Here is a 19,369-nt window from a genome sequence, read left to right as displayed (position 1 = left end):
GCAGTAAAAGCATAGGTGATGTACAGGGCAGTCCCATGGCTATTGCGGCACAACTTCCCAGAGGGTCCATCCACAGTCTTCTTGGTGGCAGTGGTGGCATAGACTATGGTTACGAGATCCTCCACAGTGCTTAAGTTATCACAGATGACCTTGACCAATGGGGGCGAGCAACTGGTGGTACAGGAAGCATTGCAGACAATCTTGAGGGAGTGGTCATACTTCTCAGGGTTCACACTCATCAGGAACATGGGGCAACTGCAAAAGGGGCAGAGATGGCAATCTTTTTGTCTCCACCTTTCCAGTGAGCTCCAGCCTTCTCCAAGGCAGTGAAGACACCAGTGGGCTTCACAACATATTTAGCATCACCTCATTTGATGTTGGGAAGATCTTGCTCCTGAAAGGTAGAGATGGATTTTACATTGATGACAAGCTTCCAGTTCTCAGCCTTGACTATGCTAAACTTGTCATAGATGGAATCATACTGGAACATGCAGATCACGTAGCTAAGGTCAATGAAGTGGTGGTCACTGATGGCAACAAAATCCACTCACCGGAGTTAAGAGCAGCCCTGGTGAGCAGGTGCCCAATACGGACAAATTTAATTCCTCCAACCTTCACCATCATGTCTCAGGTTATAGTTTGCACTGCATTGCACAAGAAGATGCAGCTGCCTGTTGAACAGGGAAGAGCAGAAATCCCAATGGCTAGCTAGTTTTCTCCTTCTCAAACAAACTTAAATGATATTAAATGCTGTGACATTTCTCCACTCTCTTCTACTTATTTATTCATCCATTTATTCTTTCATTTAGGAATTACTGAGAGCCACTGTTTGACACTGAAGGTGTATAACTTGTTTTTTTGCTATCAAGTGTTTACATAGTAATTTTTCACCGATCATTTAAGCAACATGATAAATGTGCTACATTGGGTAGCTTTACAGCAGTAACAACCACGAACAACATTTATTTCTCATTAATGTTACATGTAGATAGCTGTGGACTGGCTGCTGTGACTCTATGTTTTCCCATTCCAGAGCCCAGGCTTAAGAAACAGACCTGAAATTCTCCTGGCAGAAGGCAAAGAGTGGGAGCTAATTGGCCAACGGCTTTGAATGCTTCTGCCTAAATGTGATATACAGCTGATTCTCATTATTCACAGTAGTTACATTCTACTAAGTGACGACAAACACTGAATTAGCAAATACTAAACTATTTCTCCAAAGGGACCTGCAAACCTTTATTCACAGCGCTTTTGTCAACCAAAATGCCACTCGAGTTAGATAGCTTTGTTTGTCAAAGTCTTGTATAACAAGCCATACTCATCATCCTTGAAAACATGCTCTTCTACATAGCCATCTTCTGTATAACACTTAGGAGGTATTTTAAAAAATTTCTGGCACATTCTCCTGATCTGATGAACCTGTTTCACCTGCAAGTTTACTTTTCTGCTGTTCCAGTTTTTGAAACATTTCAACCAGGCAACACTAGCTGAAAAGGGTTTAACATTTTCCCCACTCCAGTTAACATGCTCTCTAACAAGTAGTGCCTAATGGGGGGAAGTATTCCTACAGAAAAATGAGCTAGAAAGGTATTCTAAAATCCCCATTTCTTATAGTTAACTGCCCTGTCTCTCTGTCTATAAAAAATATCCAGAGATCCAGTAACCTAGAGAAGCTGCTTCTTGAATGCAGAAGTGTAACTGAAGACTTATGAACTGATAAATTATTGGTGCCCCTAAACTATCTCTCAGTAGATTCACTGTCCTAAGGTAACACAGTTATAGAGGTCTGTCTGGGATGGAGGAGAGAATACACGAGTTTATGTTATCACAGGTTATAAGTAGTAGCTAATTTTAGTTGAAATAATACCATTGGTGAATATCCAGATATATGGACTTTTGAATGTTTCCCTGGTAATCTTTTTATTCTTAATATAACTGTTAACAACTTCTTTTTGACATTTTAATACAGGCCAATAGTAAAGTGAAAACCATTAGGTTGCTTATACCAGGGGTTGGCAAACTATAATCTGTGTGGCGAATCCTGCCTTTGACTTGTTTTGTAAACAAGCTTTTAGTGGAATACAGCCATGCTTTTTGTTTACGTAATGCCCATGACTGCTTTCACACTGCAACAACAGAGTAGTTGCAACAGAGATCACATGGACCACAAGGCTGAAAATATTTACATTCTGGATCTTCCCAGAAAAGGTCTGTCAACCTTGCCTTATAGTTGTGAAAGAAACATTGAAAAAAATATAATCAATAGTGAAATTATAGCACTGACTGGTGTGGCTCAGTGGATTGAGTGCAGACCTGCAAACCAAAGGGTCACTGGCTGGACTCCCCATCAGGGCACATGCCTGGGTTTCAGGCTGGTCCCCAGTTGTGAGTGTGTGAGAGGCAACCACACACTAATGTTTCTCTCCCTCTCTTTCTCCCTCCCTTCCCCTCTGTCTAAAAATAAATAAATAAAATCTTTTTAAAAAACAAATAGTGAAATTATAAATAACGGGTGGAAAAACTAACACCTCTTCACAGAAGTTCTTATATTTCTAGAGCTTCTGCCTAGGTCAATGTCATAGAATGTAAACCAATTACAAAACTGTGCAAGCTGTTCTCTGTATCTATGAGTCTGTTTCACTTTTGTTAGTTAGTTTATTCTTAGCATTAGAGGGGATGGGGGTTGGGCCCAGAAACAACACACTGGGTAGAAGGCTTCAGACAACATCAGGACATGACCCAGTAAGCTCCACAAGCAACATGCCCAAAGGGGGGTTTTGGCAGGCACAAGACCCAGCTGGGGTCAGCCTTGTACAGCAGCTCACGTGCTGTGGGTGGAGTTAATTCTCACAGTCAGCCAGTCTGAGGGTCAACACTATCCATGGCTGGACGAATAGCAATCAAGATCCAACTACAACAAGAGGGTTCACAAATCACACAAGGAATATTTCTGGAATACTTATCTCAGGTGATTAGAGAGACTGTGCCACTGAGCCCTGCAAGACACTTCCTACATAAGGCTACCATACTAAGAGTGGAAGGCATAAGAGACCTGCCTCATAAAAAGAAATGAATACAGAGAGGCAGCCAAAATGGGGAGACAAATAATCAGCAAATGAAACAAAAGGGGAAATCCTGAGGGGGGAATAAACTAAATGAAGTGGAGGCAAGTCATCTATCAGACACAGGGTTCAAACAATGGTTACAAGGATGCTCAAGGAACTTGGGGAAAAAATAGACGAACTCAGGGAGAACATAAAGAAGTAGTAAACAAAGAAAAGGACACAGAACCCATAAAATGGATAAAGTCATAAATAAAGAATTCAATATCTGAAATGAAGAATGCACTGGGGGGAATCAACCACAGGTTAAATGAAGCATAGGAAAAAATCAGCAATTTGGAAGACATGGTAGCAGAAAACACCCAATCAGACCAGCAAAAAATAAATAAGTAAAAATGGAAAACACTTTAAGAAACATCTGGGACAACAAGAAGCACAACAGTATTTGCATCATAGGGTTCTCAGAAGAAAAAGAGAAAAATCAAGGGATTGAGAACCCTGTTTGAAACAATAATGACCAAAAAACTTTCCTAACTTGGTGAAAGAAAAAGACAGACAAGTGCAGAAAGCACAAAGAATTCTAAACAAGATGAATCTAAAGAGGCCCACACCAAGAAACTCCATTATAAGTAAAATGGCAAAAGTTAAAGACAAAGAGAGAATCTTAAAAGCAATAAGAGAAAGGCAGTTACCAATAAGGGAGCTCCCGTAAGACTGTCAGATGATTTCTCAACAGAAACATTTTAGGTCAGAAGGACTGGCATAAAATATTCAAAGTGATGAAAAGCAAGGACCTACAACCAAGATTACTTTACCTGGCAAGGCTATCATTTAAAATTGAAAGAGAAATTAAGAACTTCCCAGCTAAGAACAAGCTAAAGAAATTCATTATCACCAAACCAGTATTACAAGAAATGTTAAAGACACTTATTTAAGAAGAAGAAAGAGAGAAAAAGAAACATAGTTAGAAAGAATAAAATGGGAATAAATATATACTTATCAATAATTACTTTAAATGTAAATGGATTAAATGTTCCAATGAAAAGATCCAGTGTAGCTGAATGGATAAGAAAACAAGACCCATACGCTGTCTACAAGAAACCTATCTCAGAATGAAAGACACATACAGACTCAAAGTAAAGAGTTGGTAAATAATATTTGTGGAAATGGAAACAAGCAAACAAACAAAGCTGAGGTAGCTTTACCTATATCAAAAACATAGACTTTAAAACAAAGGTTACAGTAACAAAGACCTTACATAATGATAAAGAGATTATTCCAACAAGAGAATATAATCCTTGTAAACATTTATGCACCCAACATATGAGCACTTAAATATAGAAAGTCAATTTTGATGAGAATAAAAAAAGAGATTGACAGTAATACTCTATCATAGTAGGGGATTTCAAAACCCGACTGACATCAGTGGATAGATTTTCCAGACAGAAAAATCACAAAAATCACAAATAAGCACTCTAAACTTACACCTAAAGAAACTGGAAAAAGGATGATAAACAAAGGTCAAAGGGAGCAGAAGGAAGAAAATAATGAAAATCAGAGGGATAATAAATAAAATAGAATCTGAAATACCAATACAAAAGATCAATGAAACTAATAGCCAGTTCTTTGAAAAGATAAATAAGATTGATAAACTTCAACTAGACTCATTAAAAGAGAGAGAGGACCCAAATTAATAAAATCAGAAATGAGAGAGGAAAAGTAACAACTGAAACCACAGAAATACAAAAGATCTTTTAAAATACTACAATTATATGCCAACAAATGAGGCAATCTGAAAGAAATGGTAAGTTCTTAAAAACATATATTCTTCCCAAAACTGAATCAAGAAAACATAAAATCTAGAGAATGATTGAAACTTATGAAATTGAAGCAGTAATCAAAAAAAGAAACTCCCTACAAACAAAGTCCTGGACAAGATGACTGCATAGGTGAATTTTACCAAACATTCAAAGAACTAACATCTATCCTTCTCAAAATATTCCAAAAAATTCAAGAGAAGGGAAGACTCCTAAGCTCATGATCCTAATTCCAAGACCAGATAAAGACACTACAAAGAAAGAAATTTATAGTCCAATATCCCTGATGAGCATAGATGCAAAAATCCTGTACAAAATATTAACAAATCGAATTCAACAATACATTAAAAAGTTCATATACCACGATCAAGTGGGATTAATCTCTGGGATGCAAGGTTGATACAATATCCATAAGTCAATTAATGTGGTAAACCACATAAACAAAATGAAGGATAAAAATTATACAATCATATCAGCAGATGCATAAAAAGCATTTGACAAAATCCAGCAATGATTTATGATAAAAACTCTCAGCAATGTGGGAATAGAAGGAACAAATCTCAGTAAAATAAAGGACATATATGACAGACCCAAAGCTAACATCATACTCAATGGAGAAAAAACAAAAGCATTCCTGTAAAGATCAGAAAGAAGACAGGGATGTCCACTTTTACCACTTTTATTCAATGGAATACTGAAATTTTTAGCCACAAAAGTCAAACAGGAAGAAGAAATAAAAGGCATCTAAATAGAAAAGGAAGAAGTAAAGCACTCATTATTTGTAGATGGTATGATACTATTTAGAGAGAATGCTAAAGATTCCACTAAAACAACTGGATCTGATAAATAAAGTAGTGGGATACAAAATGAATGTTCAGAAATTGGTTGAATTTTTATACAACAATAACAGCTATCAGAAAGGGAAACTAGCCCTGGCTGGTGTAGCTCAGTGGATTGAGCACGGGCCTGCAAACCAGAGGATCACAGTTCGATTTCCAATCAGGGCACATGCCTGGGTTGCAGGCCAGTTCTCAGCAAGGGACACATGAGAGGCAACCACACATTGATATTTCTCTCCCTCTCTCCTTCCCCTTCCCTCTAAAGATAAATAAATAAAATCTTTAAAAAAAAAGAAAGGGAAACTAACCACAATGAGATGTCACCTCACACCTGTCAAAATGGCTATCAAGAATAAATCAACAAACAAATGTTAGGGAGGATGTGGGGTAAAGGGAGACCTCATGCACTATCAGTGGGAATGCAGGTTGGTGCAGCCACTGTACAAAGCAGTATGGAGTTACCTCAAAAAATTCAAAATGGAACTGCCTTATGAGGAAGATACAAATAAATGAAAGCATATACTGTGCTCATGAATGGGAAGAATTAACATTATTAAAATGTCCATACTACCCAAAGCAATCTAAAATTGAATGCAATTCTGAGCAAAATACCAGTGGCATATTTCACAGAACTAGAAAAAATATTCCAAAAATTTATATGGAACTACAGAAGATCCCAAATGACCACAGCAGTCTTGAGAAAGAACAAATTTAGAGGTTATCATGCTGCCTGATATTTGCCTGATGTCAAACTGTACTACAGGATATACTAGCCAAAGCAGTGTGGTACTGGCATAAAAACAGTCATATAGATCAATGGAACATAATATAGAGCCCAGAAATAAACTCACACTTATATAGGCAATTAGTATTTGACAAAGGAGGGAAGAACACATAACAGGGTAAAGACAGTCTATTCAATAAACGGTGTTGGGAAAATGGGACACATTCACATAAAATAAAAATGAAACTAGACCACCTCTTATACCACATGCAAAAATAAACTCAAAATTGACTGACGATTTAAATGTAAGACTTAAAACCATAAAAAATCCTAGAAGAAAATTCAGGCAGTAAAGCCTCTGAAATTTCTCTTAGCAATATTTTTCTGACGTAGCTACTTGGGCAAGGGAAACAAAAGAAAAAAATAACAAGTGGGACTACATCACACTGAAGTTTGCATAGGAAAGGAGATCATCAACAAAATGGAGGGCCCTCAAAAATTTTAAATGGTAGTGCCTTATACCCAGCAATTGCACTTCTGGGTGTATATTCAAAGAAACACAAAACACTAATTTTAAAGAACACATGCACTCCCTATGTTCATTGCAGTATTATTTACAAGCCAAATATGGAAGCAATCCATAGGGCCCATAAATAGATGAGTGGATAAAAAAGTGATGGTATGTATATATAATGGAATATTACTCAACCACAAAAAAAGAATTAAATCTTAGCCTCTGCAGCAGCATAGATGGACCTATAAGTCAGTCAGAAGAATACAAATACTTCACTTTATTGTGAAATCACTTTATTGTGATTTCACCTATAAGCGGAATCTAAAGAACAAGATAAATGAATGAACAAAATTGAAACAGACTCAGAGATACAGAGAACAGATGGGCTACTGCGAGAGGGCAGCCGGTTGAAAGACAAATCAAAAAAGTGAGGGGAGCAAGAAGTTCGAATTGTTAATTACAGAATAGTCATGAGGATATAAAGTATGGCACAGGGCATATCATCAATAATATTGCTATAACTATGTATAGTGTCAGGTGGGTATTGGAAACATCCAGTGTGGGTGGGGGAAGCAGTTTGTAAAATACATGATTATCTCACCACCGTACTATACACATGAAACTAATATAAAATAATATTGAGTGTAAATTGTAATTAAAAAATACAATTTTAAATGCAAAACTTTAATACCTTAAACCAATGAATGAAGATTTATTGCTTGTACACACCATCTTCAGATCTTCAATAGAAATTACCCGTTTTTGCCATAACTTTTTTATATGTATTCAAGTAGGTAGCACAAAAAGAGAACTTAACTGATGTTCAATGATAATAAAATTGCCCATCTGAGTAATAAACATTTTTCCCAAAATAAACATCTATGGAAAACTGGGGTTGAAATCCTTAGTGGGAAATATAAAGCGAGTATTAATGGTGATCCAGTTTTGAAAGATAGGCCTAATAAAATACAACCTTCTTCATTAAAATCTGTAGAGATAGCTGTTTTATTGTGAGGTCTTCATTGAATGGTAGACCTTGGAAGGTATTTTTCGCTTATTGGAGATGTGGTAATCCCAAAGGGTACAAGTGAAAACAACTTTACCAATTTGTATATAGTAAAAGTAGTTCACCACAAACTGGTGTACTCTGTGAAGACATCTTTGGGGCTGATATGATTACTTAGCATCCCAAAGTAATACATTTTGTACTGATGTTTCCCAAATATGAAGATTATTTTTTGGTGGCTTGAGATGATTTCCTGGAATCTAGTTTCTTACAAAGCTCCCCAGAAGATGTTGATACAATTACTCTGAATATGGACATTTAAAGAAAAAAGAATGCCCATATTCTTTCAGTTTGGTGGATGGAAACATAAAGGCGTAGAATGTTAATATAAGGTTATTGGAACTACTGAAACATTAGTTCAGTGTAAATGGCAGATTATTTTAAATCATAAGGTTATGGGATTATTTTATTACTCTTGGTCTGATATTCTAATTTTCATCCATAGCTCTGTCACTAATTTCCTATGTGATTTCAGGTAAATCATTTAAACTTCAGTTTCTTTTGAGAAATAAAATCAGGTACATTATTAATAAAGATGTCTCACAATCCTAAAACTTGAAACTTCCTAATGATCTTAAATGGGTTAAGCTATTGGTGGCAATTATTATGGGCAGATGGTGTAGCAGAAATGTTTACCCTCATTCTACTACCTTCAGAAAATGCCATGTATTTTCAGAAAAGATCAGTAAGCTGCAGGGTATTGATGGGGTAGGGGTTGAGGGTTCATGCTAGCCCAAAATATTGCACCTTATCATATATTTCAAATATTTCAAATATTTGGTATATCAAATATTTCAAAACTAAAGAACCTTGAAAACTAGGTTTTCAAGAAGGTCATAAAATCTTCATTTGGGAGGTGCCCTTCCTACATCCAGGGGAAAGAAACATCCTTATTTCTGAAGTCAATGGGATAAGGAGGAATACGAATAAATAGGTCTTGCTAAGTTTCCTTCAGTTTACAACACTAGCATATTCTTCCTCAACTTTCCCATCTTCTTCCAATGTAGCATAAAAACACTTAGGTTTAACTGTTTCTTTGGTTCTCTACTTTTTAATGAAGGCTTCAGTGTCACATAAAATTATGTTTTGTAAATTTGCATGCCTTTCTTTTGTTGATTTTGTTACAGAGGTCCCAGTTGAAAATTTAGAAGGGTAGAGGGAAAAGATCTCCCCCACCCCCCAATAAGTATATCACAACTGAGCAAGCGTGGGATCTGGGGCCAATTACTGATAGATCCCATCAACCTCTTGAAGATTGGATCATGGGGGCATAATCTCAAACAGATCAGTACAACACAGACTCCACGACATAGGAGCTATTAAGGAAAACAAAGCTAAGAATCACATCGAAGGAGGATCCTGACATGATTTTATTCCAACGGTTTAAATAAATTCCTGTCCCGCCCGTAATTCACCTCTTACCCCTCTTGCTAATGAGGAAATAGCAGAGACTCAATAGAGAGGCAGTCAATTTAATTTGACAAACTTGCCTAAATTGGGAGAGTCTGAATTAACTTTGACCCAGGGAAAGGGCTGAGGTTTGCAACTTTAAACAAAGCCTGACTCCTTTCAGGGTGTATTCTCGACAAACACGACCTGACTGAGGTTACCCAAGAGATCATTTTTCTACAAGACATGCCCAAGGCAAAATTCCAAGACAATTTACCTCCACCATTCTTCAAATATTTTCACCTTCTGCTCCCAAGCCCCAGTACAAGAAATATGTGAAGACCAGCTGTAAAAGCCTACAGATTTAACTGCATAAAATGTGAAAAGGCATTTTGTGGGCTACAAATACAAGTCACACATAATGCCACACACTAGGATGCTTCCACTTATTACTTAGTAGGAAAAATAGAATGCTTTAATAAATTAACAAGAACACTCACAGGCACAAAAAAGCCTTCTGTCCGGAAAACGCCCCAAATTCAAAAATAATTACTTTCCCCAACTCCCATAGAGTACTGTGATCTGGCTGTCAGGGTGTACTATGAAAGGTGATTTAACTAATCCCCTTTGAGAGTTTCCACAGTTTGAAATGTTTTCTTTTAACTTAATCCTCTAATCAGTTAAATTCATTAGCAGTGAATAGTCTCTTTAGGCCTTCAGATTAGCTTCCACAACCCAGGTTCCCCTCCCACCCTCCAGAGTTGATGAAATCAAATGCCTTGGAATTCCAAGTTTTGGTAATTCACATCATTTAACAATACAGAAATAACTGGAGCGGGGGTGACGGGGTACGTGCAAATTTTCAGTTTAGGGAGTGCAAGAGTGAGAAAATGACGCCACCTCCTGGTTGAGCGATGGGAACAAGCAGGAAAAAAGCGGACCAACTTGCAGGATAAGCAGCTTCTTGCTTTTCCAAGCAGGAAGCCACACTCCGTCGCTTGCAGGCTCTTCAGATATCCGCCCTCCTGGAGGTTCTGACCACTCGGTGAGCCCCAATTAACGTGATTGACAAGGCAACAGCCCGGTCCGTTACCTAAATTCGTCACTCCGGAAACAGTGAACCGATGTTTCCGGAAACTCAGCGTCCGCTCTCTCCCAGCGTCCTTTGCCTTCCGGCTATGTTCAGTAGGTCCGGCCAGTCCCGCCTTGCGCGCCCATTTCGAGCCCAAGTTTAAATTTCAGCTTTCCAGGCTCGAGATTCTGGCACAGATTTCCCGCGACTAGGTTCTTGGGCAGTGGCTATGGGGGCAGGAATGGCGCAGCTGGAGGGTTACTACTTCTCGGCTGCTCTGAGCTGTACCTTTTTAGTGTCCTGCCTCCTCTTCTCCGCCTTCAGCCGGGCGCTCCGAGAGCCCTACATGGACGAGATCTTCCACCTGCCGCAGGCGCAGCGCTACTGTGAGGGCCACTTCTCCCTCTCGCAGGTGGGGTCCCCACCCTCTCCCCACCCCGAGACAAGCCAAGGAGGACAGCCCCAGAGCTAGTTCTCCCATCCTTATACTTAACTCCCTTTGCCCCACCCTCCCAGCCTTAAAGCATGAAAGGAACTGGATAATCTTTTATTCCTGTCTCTGAGGTCTGTGAAATGTTTGTTAAATGAATGAATAAACAGCAGAGCTGCAGTCTAGGAAGTCATGTTATGACATTAGGGAGTTGAGTTACTGCCCCTTTTCATGGCAACTGGTGATGGTTATCTCAGGTTTTCTTCCTCTATTTCTGTATGAGGCCGTGGGCGGCTCCGAGGAAATAGCAGAAAACTTCACTTTAGCTCATCTGTCAGGCACCTCGCTGTATTTTGGGGATGGGACAGGGTGAGGAGGGGGTATCTTCAGCCACCAAGAAGTAACAAGTTACCATAATTCCATCCTTAGTATTTTGGGGACCCTTTTGTTAACTGGATAAAGTGTCAACTAGTGAAGTGGTATCATGTTTAACTATGTAAATATAGAGGTAGAAACTTTAAAAAATGAATTATAGCAGGCCCTGGAATAACTTCCTTTGTTCAAGTACATTCTTTATAACCTTGATGAGACGTGGTAGGAACTTAACTCGTGTAAAATTCGTTTTCTTGTATGTTTCACTTAGAACCTTAGATCTTAGAACCTATCACAGGTGTTATGAGAGGACTTACTGCAGGCATATCATTTTTTCTCCTCTGGTGAGGCAGTGTTGAGTAGTGGCTAGAAATACAAAATTTAGTTAGAGAAAGGCCTGAATTTAAATCTCAGAGTTGATTAACTAGATATTCGACTTTGTAGGTTTCTGAGTTTCAGGTTACTCATCTGAAAATGACAAAAATAGCCTCTACTCTAGGGTATGTTGCAGGATTAAATGCAGAAGGTTTAGCATAATTTTTGGCTCAGTACATGTTACCTTTCATTATGGAGCCTATGATTTCATCTCTAAACACTTCTTTCTCTCCAAACTCTTCAGAGTTCCAGCTGATGTTTCCACCCTTTTAAAACCTGGAACCTTTGTGACTTAATTGCCGAAATACAAGATTTCAGAAGAGTAGGTCTTCTGAAGAATGGAAACTGATTTTAAGTTGTTGTGTATTGATTGATGATACTTTAATCACCAAGCAAAATATAAGCAAAACTTTTCTCTAGAGATGACATTATTTGTGTCACAAAAAATGTCACTAAAAATGCCCGATTCTTGGTAAAGATGTTTTTGACCTTCACATCTTTGTGTCAGTCCCCTTGCAGTTGCTTCATTGTCAGCCTTTCATTTTTAAGTGGGACCCCATGATTACTACGTTGCCTGGCTTGTACCTGCTCTCAGTGGGAGTGGTCAAACCTGCCACTTGGATCTTTGGATGGTCTGAACATGTTGTCTGCTCCATCGGAATGCTCAGATTTGTGAATCTTCTCTTCAGTGTTGGCAACTTCTATTTACTGTATTTGCTTTTTCGCAAGGTACAACCCAGACACAAGGTATGTTTTCCAAGTAATTTAGTATAAGTTTATATGCAGTTAAATTCACAATTATGATACATTGATTTTATGACATTTGGTGGAAGACATCTTTAATACTTAGTATTTGTGTATATTTTGTAAAGCTAAAGCAAGACCCCCACTCCATTTCAGAAGAAATGTACATTTAAATACTTGAATAACATTTATAAAAATCTAAAGTAAATGGTTGTTCATGAGTCTAATCCATTGAGTTAATATTTACTGAGCTTATTCCATGTGTAAGCACTAAACTAGAGGAAAATGAGGCTTTTTTTTTTTTTAAGGAAAGTTACATTTTCATTAGGAGAAGCAGACTTTACTGAGAGATTTTTTGTGACTTAATGGGAGCCCTGGAGGTGAATTGCCTTGATTTGAATTCTATCCATTTACTAATAATCTTACTTTAGGCAAGTTACCCCCAGTGACTCCATGTCTTCATCTGTGAAATGGGAATAATATAGAATCTACCTCATAGGACTGTTATGAACAGTAAAAGAGATTAATGATGGGAGGTGCTTAGAATAGTGCCTGATGTAAGGGCTCATAAGTATTAATTATAATACTATAATTATGTTTAACTTAAAAGAGATTATTTCAGTAGTGTAAATAGTGAGAGGGAGGTAAGAAAAAGACACCGTGTAGACACAGAGGAGAAACACAGCACCTACCGCAAGCTCTCTGGGAGGGAGAGGTGGGTGACCATGGGGTGAGCTTTACAGGGGAGATGGTACCTGCTCTGAGTCTTGATGAACAGATAGGGTTTAGGGTGGGAATAAATCCTGGCAGGAGACACATAAGCGCAAGTAGAAAGCATGAGCAGTAGATGCAGGGAATTGGTGTTTGGACTTCGGGGATTTGATGGTATAGAGATGTGATGCTGGAGAAGTAGATAGGAGTAAAGTCATGAACATCTTTAAACGCTTTGAACTGGAAAGGTAATGGACAGCCCTATAATTTCAATCAAGGCTGGCTTTGATTTGGTGATTTAGATGAAATGAAAGCTATAATCCAAGGAAAAGAGAACACTGTCAAATTCCAAAATAGTATGTCAGAGAAGCTAAGAAAAGATATTTAACTTTAGATTGAGCCTATATTTTCAAGAAAATACCTGTAATTTCAACATGAAATATTAAGATCATTGGGTATGGTAGTGTATGTATGCTATACACATATTTACATAAAACTCTAGTGCAGAGTTTTAAAGGGATATCCTTGAAAGAAACTGGTGATGCTGGCTAAATAAATGCTTATTGAAGGCACTGAGACTTAACCCCAGGGGAGTGGAACCACCTGCACTAGTGTTTACCATTCATCTCTCCATGTTCCACGGAGAATTTAGTTCAATGTCTTGTTCACAGTAACTCCTTAAGTTTTGTGGAATGATTCAAAGTATTTTAGGCCATAGAAGTTTTGGGCACCAACATTTATTGTCTTAACAGCTTTCCAACTGATAAGTGTAACAGGAAAGTGCCAGAGTATTCTTATAAATATGTATTGTGTTTTTGCAAAGCCAGAAGTAAAATTAGTATTAACTAATTTTATTTAAATAAAATTCATGTAGGTTTTTTTTTAAGTAGTCTCTTCATTAGCTTAACAGAAAAAGCATATTTGTTTTACCATGAAAATAATGTTAACTGTGATTTCTCTTCCTCCTAGGCTGGCTCAAGTATCCAGAGAATCTTGTCAACATTAACCCTAGCAGTATTTCCGACACTCTATTTTTTTAACTTCCTTTATTATACAGAAGCAGGGTCCATGTTTTTTACTCTTTTTGCCTACGTGATGTGTCTTTATGGAAATCATAAAACGTCAGCCCTGCTTGGATTTTGTGGCTTCATGTTTCGCCAAACAAATATTGTCTGGGCTGCTTTCTGCGCAGGAAACGTCATCGCACAAAAGCTAACCGAAGCTTGGAAAACTGAGCTACAGAAGAAGAAGGAAGAGAGGCTTCCCCTTATTAAAGGGCCATTTTCAGAATTCAGGAGAATTCTTCAGTTTCTTTTAGTTTATTCCATGTCCTTGAAGAACTTGAGTATGCTTTTCCTTCTGACTTGGCCGTACATCCTTCTAATGTTCCTGTTCTGTGTTTTTGTTGTGGTTAATGGTGGGATTGTGGTTGGTGATCGGAGCAGTCACGAAGTCTGTCTCCATTTCCCCCAGCTATTCTACTTCTTTTCTTTCACCCTGTTTTTTTCCTTTCCTCACCTGCTGTCTCCTAGCAAAATGAAAGCTTTTCTTTGCTTAGTTTGGAAACGTAGAATTCAGTTTTTTGTGCTTGCTTTAGTCTCTGTATTTTTAGTTTGGAAATTCACTTATGTTCATAAATACTTGTTAGCAGATAATAGACATTATACATTCTATGTGTGGAAAAGAGTTTTTCAAAGATACGAAATTATGAAATATTTGTTAGTTCCCGTCTATATATTTGCTGGTTGGAGTATTGCTGACTCATTGAAATCGAAGTCGGTTTTCTGGAACTTAATGTTTTTCATGTGCTTATTTACTGTTGTAGTACCTCAGAAACTGCTAGAATTTCGTTACTTTATTTTACCTTATGTTATTTATAGGCTCAACATACCTCTGCCACCCATATCTAGACTTGTTTGTGAGCTGGGTTGCTATGCAGTTGTTAATTTCCTAACTTTTTATATCTTTCTGAACAAGACTTTTCAGTGGCCAAACAGTCAGGACACTCAGAGGTTTATGTGGTAATATCCCAGATATCATGAACTCTTAAAATAGATTTAGTGTTTGGCATTCCTCCAGGAGCAACTCAGCAGGTAAAAATTACGGACTTTTTTTTAGGCACAGTGGTGATCAATCAATCAGATTTTATTTTTAAGCATTGGATATATATGTTTTAGACATAAATAACAAGTCCAAGGGAGGGAAGTGGTAAAGAACCTAGAAAAGTTTAAGGCTTGCTCCATAAACTTGAGTAATAATGGGAAAATCCAATTGTTTACGGTTGTCTCACGACACCTCTGGGACTGCTGGCCACTTAGCAGCTTGGAAACATTTTACAGATACAAGTTTAAGAAAACTGGGCATGTATCATACCCGTATTTTGCCATGTATAATGCGCACTTTTTTGCCCAATTTTTTGAGGGAAAAATAAGGGTGCTCATTATACATGGGTATAATGATTACATACCATGGGTATAATAATGGGTATAATAATCCCGTATATAATGCACACAAAAACCATGGGTACGCATTACATGCGGCAAAATACAGTAATACTGGAACTCATGTATTCTCTTCAGAAAGCAATAGACAAAATATTTGAAAAATATTTACAAATGATCAGGTAATATTCTTGATTGAAAAGTTGCTTAACATTTCAGTAAATGTAGTTTTAATCATAAGACACAATAGACTCATCAATAGTAAATATTAGAAATTTGAGGCTCATGTCTGTCCACCTAGGATTTAAATCATTGGTTCTTGATAGTGGTGAAGCTCTTTCACTAACTCCTAATGTGAAATACGTGATGGCCAAAGATAAAGTGTGCTGATGCTAATGCCTCTTAAAAGGGAGTTTTTTAAATATGTTACTGTATTAGTTTTCTTTGGCTGCCATAACAAATTGCCGCAAACTTGGTGGCTCAAAAAAATTTGTTTCACCTTTTTGGGGTGATAAATCTGAAATGACGGTGTTGGCCGGCGCAGCTCCTTGTGGAGGCTCTGAGGGGGTCGGTCGCCTACCTCTGTCCTGGCTTCTGGAGGCTGTCTGCAGCCCTCACTGGCCCGTGGTTTGTAGATGCTTCATCCCTGTCTCTCTGCCCTTGTCTTCAGTGAGCTTTCCCCTCTGTCTCGTCTTTGTCTTTAAAGGACAATGTCACGAGATGTAAGGCCCGCCCTCACCCAGGGTGGTCTCATGACCACATTAACTCAGAATTACCTACAGAGACTTTTTCCAAATAGGGTCACGTTTACAGGTTCCAAGGAGACATATCTTTTTGTGGGGCACTTTTCAACCCACTAAAGTTACCAAAGGAGACTTTAGGATAAACTTTATAAAAGCATAGGAAATAATTTTTTTGCTGAGATAGTTTAAATAAAATTTTATCTTTACTGAGGTTACAACAACTGACTTTCCAGGTCACATAAAAACAAAACTAAATGTAACTGGTATTTGATTCCATTGTGCAAGAAAAGTTAGAATTGAAAGGAAGTTTAGAAATCATTTCATGTAGTCTTATTTTGTAGATTAGGGGAAAACTTCTTGGGGAGGATTTTTGTGCTTTGGTTTTTGCATTCTGTGTCTACTATTTTGAGTGCATTCGTTGGGTTGTCATTCCACTACAGAAAAGTGCTATTGGGACATGTTAACTTTGACATGTAAACTTAGAACTGTGAATAGAATTCATGGTTTAACCTCATCTTATGTTTGTAAACTTTTAAAAATAGCTGTGTGAACAAACTTGTGTTTGGTGTTGAATAATGTTTTTTCTAGGTTTTAACTAATGAATGAAATTGGAAAGTATTCTGCACTTGCAAATACGAAATTGTGTATAGGCAGAAGTTTTTAGTGCGGTTGAGTAATAAATACAGAGGGATCTTTTGTTGTACTCTACTCAATTCTTAGAAAGTAGATCGACTTTTTGGTTATAACAGTGATTGCAGGACAAATATTTGTACCCAAACTATTTAAAAATTTGACAAGAAACCATACTTGATTAACTTATTATTTATAATGGCAGTCTGAATTACAGGAAGTCAAAATGGAAAAAAAATGTGTGATTTAGGAAAACTGGCTTTCTTGTCTGATGTAAAAGGCTTTTTTATGTTTAGAAATCTATCTGATGGGAAAACTTTTCCTCTCAAATCCAGTCTGGCAGAAATGAGGAAACCGTTCCACGCCATGGACTGGGGGAAGCGCTATCCTGTTAAGTGGTTCTTTAACCTTTACCTGAGGGTGTTTTCAGAGGAAAGGAGAGGTGGGTGGGAAAAGGGGGGAGAACCTGTGAGTTGCCTACCCGGTCAGGGCTGTTGCAGTTCATTTTTAAGTTCCTATTATGTTAGGAGATGTTTTGGAGAAAAATCTGCAGAGTAAACAAGTTAATCTTACATGTTTTCTATAAAGTACATAAAATACAGTACTTAACATTTTAGAAAACAATGCTGTGAATTACAAGGTGCTATAGAGCATTGCTTTGAGATACATCCTAAGTGTTCTTTGTGTTTTAAACATTTTTAAAGAGTTACCAAATAGATATTTTCACTATGAAGTTTTAAAAAAATTAGACTTAATTTCTTGATTGAAAGGTGATTGTAAAACAAGTATTGATAAGCTAGAGGGCCTGTGGAGCCTTGAAATTATATTAAAGTGTAAGTAGGGTTATATTAAAGGATGTCAAAAAGGTGTAGTCCATACATATTTAGGCCCAATAATAAACCTGTGTGAACTTCTTTTCCTTACATCAAATTTCATAGATAGAGTGTACATACTGTCTTTGTATAGCATCAGTAAGTTCAGGTATGCTGTTTCCTCACATATTATTTATGTTTTGTCTTAGTGGGTGCCCAGAAATCTTTTCCAGTGCATCTGTGTATTTAAATTATTTGGAAATGTAGCACTCCTAAGGTTAAACATAGCACGTCATTTGGCAAGAGAAATTATTTTGGTCGCGCTCTGGCCTCTGGAATGTGCTTAGTTTGCCGTAAAGTACCTTCATAGGGAGAGTGTGATGCAGTTGATTTCTGACAAATCAGGAGTGTCCGTGGTACCTTGTGAGTTTGACCGACCAGGGGCTTGACTCCAGGGGCAGTTGAACGGCCACTTTCCTTTTTTTTCTCTTTGCAATTGAAGACACGGGAAGAAAAGAGATCCTCAATTTTTATTTATACCCCCTAAATAGGAAGCTGTTATATTAGATGCACTTTATTTTTTTTTAATTTTTAAATTACAGGTGACTACAATATTATATTAGTTTCAGGTGTACAACTCCGTAAGACATTTCTATAACTTACACAATGGTCACCCCGATAAATCGAGTACCCATTTGGCACCATACCTAGTTACTATAACGTGGGCTATGTTCCGTATGCTGTACTTTACGTCCCTGTGACTGTTCTGTAACTACCAATTTGTACACTTCTTGCCTTTCTCACCCATTTCCTCGAAATCCCCCCTGGCAACTTTCAAAATGTTCTCTGTATCTGTGTAGACTCAATTCTCAATAAAATGTTCATATAAAGAATTAAATTCATGTTCATTAAGTTAGTATTTATTTCTTTAAAGCAATCAGCGTTTCATTAAAAAGTGAAACAATGTACTGTGCTAATAACATGAAAAAAAACAATGAAAATCTAAACATGACTTAGGAATTTAACATGGCAGTTCAGACTGTCATATTTGATTATGGCTTTGGTTTCAGGAAGGCAAATGGTTTCATATCTGGTCCTCATTTCAAATAAGCATAGTGTTTGTCGTAACTTCAGCACCTGGCACATTGCTAGCCTTATTTCAAAAAGAATTTAGCCCTGCCATATTTCCAAAAAGTTCACAAAGATATAATAAGTATTGAGTAAATGTATACTGGATGAAGTTTCTAGTATACAAAGAAGTGAATATCCTAGAAAAAAATGTACTGTATAGCCATTAGCTAGTTTTAGGAAGTAAATCACATATTTTATAATGAGAGCCATCCTAAACTTTTTCTGCTTAAATTTCCTAATCTACTTTTAAATGTTTTTATTTACTATAGTGCCTAATACATGTTTCTTATAAACATGTTTTATGTTTATAATAGGATGTGATTTTAAAATTATTGCTTAAAGTCAGAAAAGTAACTTGGAATCATTAAATTATAATTCTTGGTTATTAGATACATAAAAGAATTTTCAACCAAAATTATACATATTTTGTGTTTTAGGCTGAATTTTACTACTTTAGGGATAATTGTTAATCTTTTATTTAGGGTACTTTTATGTAT

The 19,369-nt window shown here is 37.2% G+C and overlaps 1 protein-coding gene across 1 annotated transcript; it reads left to right on the top strand.

The window, feature by feature from the left end:
- The first annotated feature begins 10,562 nt into the window (after positions 1–10,562).
- On the top strand, positions 10,563–18,639 carry LOC118995213 (dol-P-Glc:Glc(2)Man(9)GlcNAc(2)-PP-Dol alpha-1,2-glucosyltransferase). Its single transcript, XM_037058177.1, has 3 exons — positions 10,563–10,895; positions 12,210–12,407; positions 14,085–18,639. Exons 1-3 carry the CDS (start codon positions 10,713–10,715, stop codon positions 15,138–15,140), a joined length of 1,437 nt encoding a protein of 478 aa, XP_036914072.1. The 5' UTR covers positions 10,563–10,712; the 3' UTR covers positions 15,141–18,639.
- Positions 18,640–19,369: the final 730 nt, after the last annotated feature.

Source organism: Sturnira hondurensis, unplaced genomic scaffold (assembly GCF_014824575.4).
Source record: "Sturnira hondurensis isolate 20B ecotype Veracruz unplaced genomic scaffold, ASM1482457v3 Scaffold0009935, whole genome shotgun sequence".
Lineage (NCBI taxonomy): Eukaryota > Metazoa > Chordata > Mammalia > Chiroptera > Phyllostomidae > Sturnira > Sturnira hondurensis.
The sequence above is the reverse complement of the archived record's forward strand: the minus strand, read 5'-3'. Positions and strand labels throughout refer to the sequence as shown.

Bases quoted from the DNA above. Each gene is read 5' to 3' on its own strand.
- LOC118995213 (XM_037058177.1), top strand. From the start codon at position 10,713: ATGGGGGCAGGAATGGCGCAGCTGGAGGGTTACTACTTCTCGGCTGCT. The intron at 10,896-12,209 runs GTGGGGTCCCCA...TTCATTTTTAAG, and splicing joins GCCACTTCTCCCTCTCGCAG to TGGGACCCCATGATTACTAC. The intron at 12,408-14,084 runs GTATGTTTTCCA...TCTTCCTCCTAG, and splicing joins AGGTACAACCCAGACACAAG to GCTGGCTCAAGTATCCAGAG.